This window comes from Camelus dromedarius, chromosome 10, assembly GCF_036321535.1.
Source record: "Camelus dromedarius isolate mCamDro1 chromosome 10, mCamDro1.pat, whole genome shotgun sequence".
NCBI lineage: Eukaryota > Metazoa > Chordata > Mammalia > Artiodactyla > Camelidae > Camelus > Camelus dromedarius.
In genome coordinates, this window is record NC_087445.1 from 77,243,358 (window position 1) to 77,255,764 (window position 12,407).

The following is a 12,407-nucleotide window of genomic DNA, read 5'->3' on the forward strand; positions in this document are numbered from 1 at the left end:
CCAAAGACCACAGCTGGGCCCTACCAAAGAGCCCTCTCCTAGGGGCTCTGGAAAGCGGTGCTTCCACACGCGCCTCCCATCTGCTCAGCCCCGCTCCAGGGCCAGGGTCCTGGTGCCCCATCTTCAGGAAGGAAAATCAGGGTTTCAGGAGGGTAACAGCCTCCTCCGGGGGAACACGGCGGGTTAAGAGGTGGACCCCCACGTGCACACCAGGCCTGCTGCCCACTGCCCTCGCCAGCCCTCCCGTGGGCGGCGGCCCGCGAGGGTACCTCTCTTGGCGGGCTTCTTGCTGTTGCTCAGCTGCCCGCTGACATCCTGCAGCCGCCTCTCCAGCTCCTTCTTCTTTTCCTGAGCCAGCTCCTCCTTCGACTTGGCCACCTGCTTCTTCCCGCTGGTCGCTGCGGAAGAGCACAGGAGCTGAGGCCAAGCTCCCGAGGGGCCAAAGTGACTGAGCAGACACGGCATCCCTGCCCGCCTGGCTCTTCCTTTAGAACCACAGGACTCCCGAGGAGGGCCAGACCGCTCCCGCTCCTGTCGGAGCACCGACGGGACACGTGCGCCTCCGCAGAGCCCTGTGTGAAGGGCGGAATCACCGCCAGAGCCCGGGCCTCTGACCCTGGTCCTCCTTTACCGCAGCCACGGCTCTCCCTTGGCCTCAGGGAGGCCCGGACTCTGCCCTGGAGCCCAGTCCACCGCCTAGCACACCTGCAGCACCACCTCTGAGCCCCCCGGCAACTTACCGAGGGTCAAGTGTGCCTGACTGCCGGGGTTGCCCATGCTCCGTCCAGGAGAAGGCGCTGCCCCGGCGGCGCACGAGGACACGCACCCCGAGGGGCCACACGCAAGCCCAGGTGCAGCCTGCGTGCTCCTCAGGGCCGGGCGGCTGCCCCGCCCTCCTGCCGCCTGAGGGCAGCCTGTGCTCACACTCCCCAGGACCCGCTGACCCAGGCAGTGACTCGCTCCTGTCCAGTGAAGTCAGTGACTTCCCGGGGAGCCCGAGCGGTCGTCCATGCTGGCAGGCCTCTGGACCCTCAACCCCCAGCAAAAGGGAACCGGTCTGCCCAGGCAGGGGACCACCGGCAGGTCACCTGCAGCCCAGGCCCCAAATGGAGTCGCAGGGAGGCTTGTGGTGGGAGCCCCCACCAGAATGTGAGTGAATCGGGCTGGGGGCCGACCTCGCGGTCCTGCCCGCTCTGGTGAAGGCTGAGGCACACGAGTGCTGCCCACCTGCCCGGGAGCAGGGGAGGAAGCGCTCCGGCTGAGGGGGGACTGCGGCCGGTCTCAGCCAAGCCCCTCGACCCTGGCTGAGCAGACAGAAGCCACATCCTTGTGTCCTCAGGGCAGGAAGGCGGTGAGGAGCGCAGCAGCCGGAGACCCGCTCCCACTCCCCTCCGGAAGCTGCCTGGCTCCCACCCCACACCGGGACCGGAGGAGCGATGGGGACAGGGAGGCGGAGCGGGGAGGGGCTGCAGCGACGCTCTGCCCCGACAACTTACAGAATGGCTTCCTCTGCTTTTTCTGTAAACAAGACTTGACGTATCTCTCTAGCTCCCGCAAAGTGGTGGGTTTCAGAGTCTCAAAGTCAATCTCTATCTCGTCGGGGTTGGAGTCCCTGAGCGAGGGCTCCCGGGACTGGATGATGTGCACCACACGGCCCAGCTTCTCCCCCGGCAGCCGGTTGATGTCCAGGCTGAGCTGCCGCTTCTCGTCGTAGCTCATGGGCAGCCCCTCCTCCTCTTCCTCCGAGTCGTAGGAGGCCGATGCCTGCCTGCCGCCCTTCTTCGGCTGTCTGAGACAGAAGGCAGGGGGCATCGGCTGAAGCCCCCGAGCCCTGCCCTAGGCCCTCCCCCTCCAGGACAAGGCTCCCCGACCAAGGGGCAGCCCAAAGCAGTGCCCCAACAGAGAAGCCAGGCCACTGCCTGGAGACTGCACGTGTGTCTTCAGGGACGTGGAGGACCCAGCGAGAGGTCACGCAGAGGCCGCCCCCGGCTCGGGGAGGCCTGGGCCAGGAAACAACCATGGCAGTCAGCTCCCCTCAAAACCCCACAGGCACCACAAGTTCAACAGGTCAAACTCACTCCATATTCAAATAGCCCGAAAGAAGGCAGGAATGGGGACAAAGGAATAATTAAAAAAAAAAAAAAAAAAAACGGGATAGACAGCAAATAACGGAACAGGAGATGGAAATCCAAGTGTATCAGTAATCACGTTAAACATAAATGGTCCAAACACACCAATTAAAAGAAAAGGGTGATCAGATCAGATGAGAACCAAGCCCAATTTACACGCTGTCTACACAAGCCCCCCTTTAAATATAATGACAAGAGTCGTTAAAAGTAACAAGACGGGGGGCTGTGCCACGTGAACACCACTCGAAAGAAAACCGCAGTAGCTGTGACCATTTCAGACAAAGGAGGCCTCAGGAAAAGAACGTCGCCAGGGAAAAGCGGGGCACTGCAAAGCGACCGAAGGGTCCACTGACCCAGGATGCCACAGTCCTTGCATGTGTGCAGCTAAAGCCAGGCTTCAGAATAGACAAGAGCTGACACAACGAAGGGGAAGCAGAGAGTCTGCAACTATAGGTGGAGAATTCAGCCACTCTCTCTCGGTAATTAATAAAACAAACAGGCAAGAACAGAAAAGACCCCAATGACACCACCAAACCAAATTCTTAATTAACATGTTTTTGTTTTTTAGAGTTTTTAAGATTTTTTTCCTCCTGACATTTATACCAGACTTCATCCAACGCAAGAGAATATGCATTCTTTTCGAGTCCACATGGAACATTCACCAAGACACACCACATTCTGGGCCATTAAGCGAATCTTAACCAGTTGAAAAATACAAAGTATGTTCTCTGATCCTAGAAACCAGTAACTAGAAAACATCTGGAAGAAAGCCTCAGATATTTGGAAGTTAAGCAATGTGCTTCTCAATAACCTGTGTCAAGGAGAGCCTGAAAGGAAACTGAAAAACATTTTGAACTAAATGAAACCACAACATGTCAAATTTGTGGGGTCCATACAGCTAAAGCAGCGTTTAGGTGCAAATTCATAGCATTAAGATGCTAGTATTTTTTTTTAAAGTTCTGAAATCAATAATAATCTAAGCTTCTATTTCAACAAGCTAGAAAAAGAAAAACCAATTAAGTCCAAATCAAGAAAGGGAAACGTCAGAAGACAGACCAGAAATTAAAGAAAAAGAAAAGAGAAAAACCGGTGAAGTCAAACACTAGTTCTCTGAACGACCAATGAAACTGACCGACCTCTCTCTGGATTCACTGAGGAAAAGACACAAACGACCAACACCAGGGACGAAGGAGGACACATCCCGACAGACCCGGAAGACGCTGAAGGACAAGGGAGCATCACAAACCCATGGTGATGAGCCGTGCACGCACCCCAAAGCTGACTGGAGAAGAAACCGGTAACCTGACCAGCCTGTATCTACGAAAAGGACTTAATTTGTGGTTAGAAACCTTCCAACAGCACAGACTCCAGGCGCAGACAGCTTCACTGGTGAACTCCATCAAACACTTGGAACTGACACCCAATCTACAAACCTGCCCAGAAAACAGAAGAGAAGGGAACACACTCCAACTCGTTCTTGATACCAAAACCAGAGGCAGAACAGGAAACCTGACTCCTGTCTCCCCGTCCAAAAGGGAGGGAGGGAGGGAGGAGAGAACTCCGACTGCTCTCACTGCCCACTTGGTGGCTCCGTGTGCCCTTCTTCTGACTTCCAGCACCAAGGCCTGTCCACTCCACCTCACAAACGGCTCTCAAAGCAGCACGCTTCCACCCCCACGGCTGCACCGGCCTCTCTTGCCTCTGTGACCCCAATAACCTCCAAAGGGGAGGAACCGTCCGCCCAATCCTGCCTCCATTAACCCATCCCCCACACGGGCCAGGCCTAGCCGCTTCCAGCTGAGACGTTTCATGAATCCCCTTCATCTGCTCGGAGAACAGGACGCAGACACCTCGACAGAGCCGGTGACCTCGGCAGCCTCGCCGCCCCTCCTCCCGGCCCGGCCTCTGTTCTTCCGCGGGTCTGACCTTGTCTGAATTCCCACCAGGAATACAATCTACTGGTCTCCATGGCTCTGTGCCTGCTCTTCCTGATTCTTGGAACCCCATCCTGATCCTCTGTGCAGCTTCCCTCCTCCAGGAAGCCCTCCTTCTCCTCCGGTCCTGAATGCCTCCCTCACTGCCCTCACCTCCCTCTGTCGTCCCTGCTGGTCTGTGGCTGGCATTCCTCGGGCCAGTGCCTGGCCACGGCAGGAGCTAAAGCAAAGGTTGTGGGGACCAGAGGCCTCACTGTGCGTCAAGGCCTGATCCCACCACCTGACCCTCTGCCCACCAGCTAAGCCGGGAACGGAGTGCCAAGAGCCCCAGACCCCCCACAGGAAACTCCCGAGCCCAGATCAGGAAACTGCCCCAAAGCCTCGAGACACTGAGGTCCACGCCAGGCAGTGTGACGGCTCCCGTGCCTGTGATGGAGGCCGGCCCCACAGGGGGCTGGGTGGCGCCCTGCAGAGCCCAGCATTCCCAGCAGAGACCCTGGTCCCCAGACCTCTCCACGAGGTGGGCATGACAAGGGCCAGCAGCCCCGGCCCGTCTCCTGTAGCAGCCCCGGGACCGGGGCACGGGCTGCGCACGGGCACCCTCCCACCGCAGGGCGCCCACCTGCCGGCCACCGTCGTGCTGCTGGCCCTCTTGGCGGGCGCCCTCCTCTGCGGGGGCTGCCTGGCGGGTGGGGCGGCCTTGGCCTTCCTCTCCTCCTCGGGCCTGGCCTTGTGCCTGTCCTTGTCCTTGTCCTTGTCCTTGTCCTTCCTCTTCTTCTCCTTCTTCTCCTTCCTCCTCTTTGGCTTGCTCACCGGGGCCTGAGACAGGGCAGCCAGCTGCTCGTGCACGGCCTTCAGCTGCAAGACACAGGCGGCTGAGGGGGCGCCCCGGGGCGGCCTCTGCTGTGCAGGGAGGGGGCTGGGGAGCCCCGGGGCCCCGGTCTCCCTGCCAGGACGGGCACCCCGGAAGGACTTGGTACACAGTAGCTCTGTCCTTCTTCCTAGTTTTCATTTCCCAGATGAGCAAGGGTCTCTAGAGAGAGGTCTGAACGCCTGCGCAAAGGCGATTCTCCCCAGCCGCCCGTGGGCAGCCGCTGGCCCGTACCCAGCCTGCTGTGCGGCTGGCAGCGTGCTATGTGCGGGACGTGCTGCTCACTCCAGCAGCCCCCCGAGGGCGTGGGCGGCCCCCGGCCCGACGGCTGCCCCCCGGGGGCCTCGTCCCTGTACTGTCATGTCTGACGCGGCCCAGCTCAAAGGCTCCGCCCCACCTTACTCTGCGGTCTCCTCCCTGCGGGAGGCCCCAGAAATCAAGCCCCTCTTGGTCCCATTTTGCAAATTAGGAGAGTGAAGAGGATAGGGAGGACCGATTTACAGGTGGGCAGAGGCTGAGGCAGGACACCCTCGTTCCCATAGGAGCCGTGGCGCCCGGCCCACCTCAGTGTAACCAGCTGCTGGGGCCAGCCAGGATGCGGCTTCTGCAGGTGCCTCCCTGAACTTCCTGGAGCAGGGCGTGGCACCCAGGACTCCAGGGACATCCCGACATAGTCAGGCTCACGTGGCCCCAGGCCTGCAGGCGCTACTGAGGGCGCCCCCAGAGCTGACGCCTTCCCTGGGTCCCCTCCCCCATGGTGAAGGATGGTGGTGACTTGTTGGGGGGGGGGGGGGACGTGACCAGAGCAAACCTCGGGTCGAGGGCTGGTCAGGACTGGGTCATGGTCCTGTCTCGGCCCCCAGCCCCGGCCGCCCACCTGCTCCTGCAGCTCCGCCAGCCTGGTGGCCCGCTCCTCCTCCGAGTCTGAGCTGCCCGAGTCCGACGAGCTCTCCTCGCTGCTGCGGCTGCTCTCGGTGCCCTTGCTGACCACAGGGGCCGCGGGGGCGGGCAGTGCGGGCGCCTCCACCGGCTCATCGGGCATCTTGGCAAACCGCATCTCAAACACGTCCTGTGGGAAAGCAGGGGCCACCTGAGGTCCTGGACACCCACAGGCGGCCCCTCTGAGTCGGGGAGACTGGGCCACCCCCAGCTTGCCCTCTGTCCCACCCTCCCTCCCCAGGCACTGAGTGCCGGTCCTGGGGCAGGGAACACAGGGCTGACGGCCAGACACAGCCTCCAAGGAGCCAGCACACAAGCTCTCTGGCTGGATATGCACGCCTCCGGCAGGAGACTTGTGTGTCCTTCAGCATCCAGGCCGAGGCGGCCACCTTCTGCCAAACAGCGAGGGGGCCTTCCCAGGACCCCCTTTCCTGGGCCCAGCCACGGGATCTGGGAGCCGGCCCACGCCTTCCTGCATCCTTCCTCTGTGACCTACTGCAGCAGCCCCTCTCGCTCTTTGAGTTAGGTCCCAAAGTTGGCTCAAGAAGCAGTCCTATCAAAACTGCCAGCACCTCGCAGCCTTGGGAGCATGCTCGGCGAGGGTCCCCATCCCCTGCTGGCCCAGGTTCACCGCAGATGGGACGAGTGGCTGCGAAGGGAGGCTCTCTTTGCCGAGCTTACACACCTGAATCCACGTACACCTGGTTTACACACATGCGCTGCAGCCCCACTGATCAGGTGTCCCGCTCTTGAAAGACCCTACTGTGCATCTGGGCCCCCACAATCCCCTCCTGGTATAAAGACGTCTCAGAGCTACGCTGCCACACAGAGCTGCGGCCTGGCCTCCTCTGGGCAGAAGGTCCCCCGAGGGCACCGACCTGGTGGCCGCCGCAGCGATGGGCTCTAGCCCGAGCCTGACTTACACGGCCGGCCGCGCAATTACTAAATCGTCATCAGCAGTGAAGACCCCAGCCTCTGTGGCTGCACTGCGGACACCACCTTTTGTGGGAACAGAGTCAGAGCTGCCGGCCTGGGGACTCCGCCCCCAGCGCCGCCTGGTTTCTTTACAAAGCAATTTACGAGGTTCAGGAGTGTCACAGAGCAATGACTGTGCGGGGCTTGGCAAAGCCCTCTGGTTTCATGACCCAGTGGGTATGGTCTCGGTACACAACCTGGGTCCTGGGGGCTTCCTCTGGTGGACTTGGACCACTGGGGCTCTCTGCCACATTCCCCAGCAGGGACAGCGCACAGCAGCCAGAGCTGGGAAAGGCCTGCGGCAGGGCCCATGGGCACGAAGAAGGGAAGACAGGTCGGCAGGACCAAGGCAGGGAAGGAGGCTCCTCCTGCAACCCCGCCGGGGGCCGGGACCTGAAGTGATGCTCCTGAGCTACTGCGTGGGGTTTCCAGAAGGGTCCTGAGAGGGAGCTGGGAACGGCTTGTGGAACAAACCTCCTGGGGCCTCTGAAAAGAAAACTACCGGGATGGGTGTCCATCCACTTTTTCACTCTTTCCTCCAAAAAGAACGTCTTCCGAGTGTATCATGTTTAAAACAGAGGTGCTGTTATTTATTTATCAAGGCAACAGCCCACGTGATTGCAAAGAGAATAAAGAACAGATTCCGTGTACCGACCCAGGTGAAAATCCGTGGCAGCCCCCAGGCTCTGGCAGATGACCCCACACACGCACACACACAGCCCGTGTGTGAGATCTGTGTGCACGGACACCAAGTCCCGCCACTGCAGGCCAGACTGCGCTTCCCAGCAGGCCTCACGTTTCTCCCACACGCCGTCCGCCTTGTCGCCAGGAGAGCTGCGGGCAGGCTGCACACAGTCATCACCCAGCACAGCACCCACGTGCCGCACCGGCGGGCTCGCAATCGCGGGCCCCTGGCTTGCAGCGAAGTGCAGGGAGACAGACACCTGCCTTCTCTCTGTCTCCGCCCTACCGCCGCCATCCTCGCCTGCTCACTGCCGCTACCCAGGCCTGCAGCGCCTGGGAGGCTGAAACTGGCCCATTCGCCACCACGTCCCTGGGAAGCAGGTAGGGGGCCCAGCTGCCACTTAGCCGCCACCAAAGAGAAACGCGATTTGGGGATGAGGCCCCCTGACCCCACAAGGCCCCACGCCTTCCAGGCTGGATGTTCTCGGTGACCCCTGTGTCTCTCCTGGGTGTCTGCCCTGATCCCACCTGCGCCAGAAGCCCGGCCCCGCGGAGCACCTCGGTTACCTGCAGCTTCCTGGCCATGGCCACCACCTCGTGGTCGGGGGGGTTGTATTTGTAACAGTTGGAGAACATGAGCCGGATGTCGGCTGCGAAGCCCTGCGCGTCCGGGTACTCGCGGCCGTCCATCTTCCTCTGCAACACACAAGCCCTGGGTGTGAGGCCACCGCCTGACCCCGCACGTCCGACTCGGGGCCTCTGCACGGCCACAGCCACGGCCAGCCTGAGACCTTGTCCAGGAGCCCAGGGAGGAGCAGAGAGGGGGCTAGAGGGCTTGGAGTGGGGTCTGGGACCCCACAGACAGACAGACGCCCTGGGTGAAAAGAAAAGGTGCTCCTAGGAGTCCTGGCCCCACGGCCACCACCCAACCCTGTCCTCACCCAGAGCTCCCAGCTCCACGCTTGGGGCGACTTTCCACGCACGACAGTCCCTGTCTGCAGGAGCTGTGGGGCACTGAGGAACATCTGGTGAAAACCTGCTCTCTACCAACCTGGGGGGACCTGCGCAGTTCAGGGAATGAGACATCTAATGTCTTCCCTCCTGAGAGTCCAGGTGCTGGGAGCCAGCCTGCCTTCACAGAAGCAGCAGATGGTCCCGGCAACCCCACCGGGAAAAGCTGGTGACAGGCATGCTGCATGCAGGGAACAGAGTGTGTCCAGCGAGGGACGCCACGAGGCGGACACTGAGAACCAGCTGGCAATCAGGGCAGACTGCCTGCAAGGAACTGAGCTCCCCCTGCCTGGACGGGTTCACACAAAGCTCACCTCCTGTCAGGGGTATGAGGTGCCCCTGCCCCCGAGGGCCCTGCTTCACTGCAGCAGGACATCGTTGCTGGAGCCCCGCCACCTGTCTCACTTGCACCGAGACTGACAAAACCCCGGACCTGATGGAGGCGTTGATAGTGCCCCAACTCCAGGGCCTGCAGCCTCTCCAGCCTAGAACACACCTCCCTTCTCTGGCCCTTGGAGAGCTTCCAATGGCACTGTGGCTGCCTGGCTCCGGCCCTCTGCACAGCCTCTCCATTCAAGGGTGACTCAGCCAGGGAGGACAAACGGGCACCTGAGACTCTCAACTTCCGTGAAATTCTTGGACTCCAGTCCTAATTTGGCCACCAGTCACTTTCCTGGTGTATCTGGGAGCCTGAGTACCGCTGCCCCATGGTCAAAACCTTGTCCAGAAGAACTGGCCTGAGTCAGGAGTTAATCAGGAAAGATGGACCCAACCATTAGCTCAAATCATCTCTGGAAAGGAGGGGCCGACGGCACCAGAGGTGAGGTCTCCCCTCCACCTGCCTCTGCTCTGCTTGGATTTTTATGACCCAATGTCTGTATTTTACTCACACAAATGGGAAAAAAAAAAGAAAAGTAGTTGCCCCTCCTGGGCTCCCAGGACGGGCGGGGCCCCAGCAGCACTGAGCGTGTCTGAGGAAGCCGGCGCCCCGCCCTCACAATTAGGATGAGGGTCAGAGACAGTGAGGACGCTGCTGGGTCACCAGCCCAGCCGGGCCCGCCTGACTCGGCCAGTTCCCAGGAGCCACTGCTCTGGATGGCCGGCCCGGCCCGCCCCTCGGGGGAAGGAAGACTTTCTACGAGATTCGGCCCCAGGGTGGTGGTCCTGGGACACAGGGCAGAATGCCAGAGACCAGCAGTTCAGGGCCCAGACCCAAGTGATGGCAACAGATCACGTCCCCCTTCATGGGGGCACCTTTCCAGGGTCAGCCAGGCCCTAAGCCAGGGGCATGCCTCTGACTGCCAGAGACCGAGCCAGGCGGAAAGAGGACAGCTGCACCGGGGCCCGAGCCCAATGTGGGAGCTCAGGGAAGACCTGTGGGAGCCCAGCGTTGCCCCAGATTAGTTAACCGCAGCCCCACTCTCTCATCGCGGCCTCGGCAAGGCTCTCTCCTCTGCTTGCAAGCACTGCCTGACCCGAAGCAAAGGACCAGGGAGGAGCCCCGGGGCAAGAAGAGCCTGGCCGGGAACGGGGAGGCCTGGGCAACAGTCTCAGCTCTGACACCTCCACGTCCGGGGCCCGCTTCTGTTAAGTGAGGGAGCAGAGCCCCTCCTAGACTGGCATTACAGAGACAGGCAAACGCACTACAATGGAAATAAGACGAAATAATGAATCCGGATTCAAGAAGAACAGATGACAAGGAAGCTGCAGACGAAGTGACCAGCGGGCAGAGCGGACCTTCCTCCGTGACTCTGCCAGGCCCGAGCCGGGGCCCCGGGCAGCCCTGAGGCCATGTTTGCCGGCGGTCGGGCCCGCAAAGGACGCCAGCACCACGCCAGGTGCTGCCCGGCCAGCGCCCCCGTACCTTGACGGTGCTCAGGTCCATCGGGTGCTTGATGATGTCGTGGTAGTCGTGCAGCTCCAGGGCCTCGGCGTCCACTGGCTTGTAGAAGGGCCAGGCGTAGGCCGCGTGCTTCTTGGACAGCATCTCCTTGAGGATGCTGTCGCAGTGCCGCAGGTGCTCCGAGAGCCGGCCCCTCTTGCCCGCGTGCTGGGGCACCTCGCCATCCTCCAGGTCCTTCTTGGGTGGCTTGATGGGGCGGCCCCCGCTCTCCCGCCGTGCAACCACCTTGGCCTGCTTAGGGTCCGACAGCGGTGGGGGCGACTCGCTGCGGCTGGCGGTGATGGCTGACGTCGTGGGCGTGGTGGTGTCCGCTTTCCGCTTCACGCCCTTCTTCTGTGACAGCGAGAGGACAGTGAGCCCCAGGACCCACACCCGCCATCAGGACCAGCAGCGCCGCAGCAACGCCCCCGAGTGCCGACCACCTCCAGGCACCGAGCGAAGCAACGACATGCACGGCCGTCCCGCGCCGCACACGATGCCGAGGCTCAGGGGGGCCCCGCGGCCGGCCTGAGGTCACACAGCTGGCGGTGGTGAGGCTGGACTCTGAAGCTACCCCTGGGCTGCCTGAGATTCCCTTGAGCCCCCAGGCCCTGCAGTCACGGTGGGTGCTCACCACCCCAGCGACGTGAGGCGCAACACGCGGCCCACTGCACCCCGCCAGCACCCAGGCCCGGTCGAGCCAAGGCTCAGGGACCAGCATGACCGAGGATCGCCACCTTGTGGGACTCGGGCTCAGGGACAGCAGAGATGAGAGGAACCCTGCTCAGAAAGGCCACAGGGTCCATCCCAGATGAGGGCCTCAAAGCTGGCTGCAGGACAAGGGGCTCCGGAAGAGCATGCGGGCGGCGGGGCGGGGCGGGGGCAGCGGGGACGCAGGCGGCAGCACAAGGTTTGGGACCAAGGACTCCCGGGGCCTGAGTGTATGGGCAGGTCTGGACTGGACCCTGAAGGCAGCGGAGTGGGAGAGAGACTGCCCGCACAGGAGGAAACACTGAAACGCCTGAGGGAGCCCTCCGTGGGTGGGTGTCCAGGGCAGACGCTCACACGGACGTGTCCGGTGAGTGACAGCACGTCTCGTGCCTGGGGGTCCCAGCCGCCGGGGCCTGTTCTGCAGCCAGGGCTCAGGGCGACCCCAAGACCAGCTCAGGTTGTGGGAGGAGCCCTGGGAGCCCCGAGTCCCCAGACCTCTGCTGTCTGGAACGCCACCATGGTCGCTGCCCCAGCCAAGCCACCACCCCCAGGCTGGCAGGGCACGAGCCAGCTCCCACACACACTGAGGGGCGCCCACGGGAGGCCAAGCACGTGCCATAGAGGCCCCGGGGCTCATCCGGCCATGGCAAACGGGACATGCTCCGAGACAGCTGGGCGCTGAGGGGGGCGGCCCGGCCAGGCGCCGCCCGAAATACAGGCAGTGACGGCCACAGGGTAGGGAAAGCGGCGGAGGCGGCATTTTACCTGGGGGGCGCCATTTAACCCCTCTGGGCGCCTGCATCGTCATCTGAAAGATGGGGGAAATACTGTCTGCCCCAGAGGGTCGCTGTGAGGGTCAAATCGGAGAAGACGACACACGTCAGTGGCCGGCCCGGGGCCTGCCCACAGCAGGCGGCTCGGCAGTCCTCGCTGGCCCCAGGCCTCGCAGCGAGCACCCACTCGGAGCGCAGCCCCAGCGGGGCGGGCCCTGCCTGGACAGCTCCCAGCAAGCGGGGAGCGGGCTGTGGGCTCACACTGGCGGGGGCGCAGGCCGCCGCCCTCCCCACGCCGACCGCTGGAAATCCAAGTGCGAGCGTCTGCAGGGCCCGGCCGCGACCTCTGCTCTCCGCGCCCTCCCACCTGGACCCACGCGCTGCAGAGGCCAGAGAAGCTGGGGTCCAAGCGCAGCCGCCCTCACCAGCTGTGTGACCTGCAGCTCCGGCCTCGGGCTCCTCGTCCGTGTCAGGAACCACGGCCCGCCTCGCGGGCAC

At 62.3% G+C, this 12,407-nt stretch overlaps 1 protein-coding gene across 5 annotated transcripts in view; it reads right to left on the bottom strand.

The window, feature by feature from the left end:
• Positions 1 to 12,407, bottom strand: part of BRD3 (bromodomain containing 3) — a 35,456-nt gene that overhangs the window by 4,812 nt on the left and 18,237 nt on the right. For all 5 annotated transcript variants that reach the window (XM_064490748.1, XM_064490744.1, XM_064490745.1 and 2 more), the window contains 6 exons: positions 10,408 to 10,779; positions 8,100 to 8,228; positions 5,812 to 6,003; positions 4,686 to 4,921; positions 1,497 to 1,789; positions 270 to 398 (listed from right to left, as the gene is read on the bottom strand). In XM_064490748.1, coding sequence (XP_064346818.1) covers positions 270 to 398; positions 1,497 to 1,789; positions 4,686 to 4,921; positions 5,812 to 6,003; positions 8,100 to 8,228; positions 10,408 to 10,779 — 1,351 coding nt within the window. The remainder of the gene's footprint in view (positions 1 to 269; positions 399 to 1,496; positions 1,790 to 4,685; positions 4,922 to 5,811; positions 6,004 to 8,099; positions 8,229 to 10,407; positions 10,780 to 12,407) is intronic.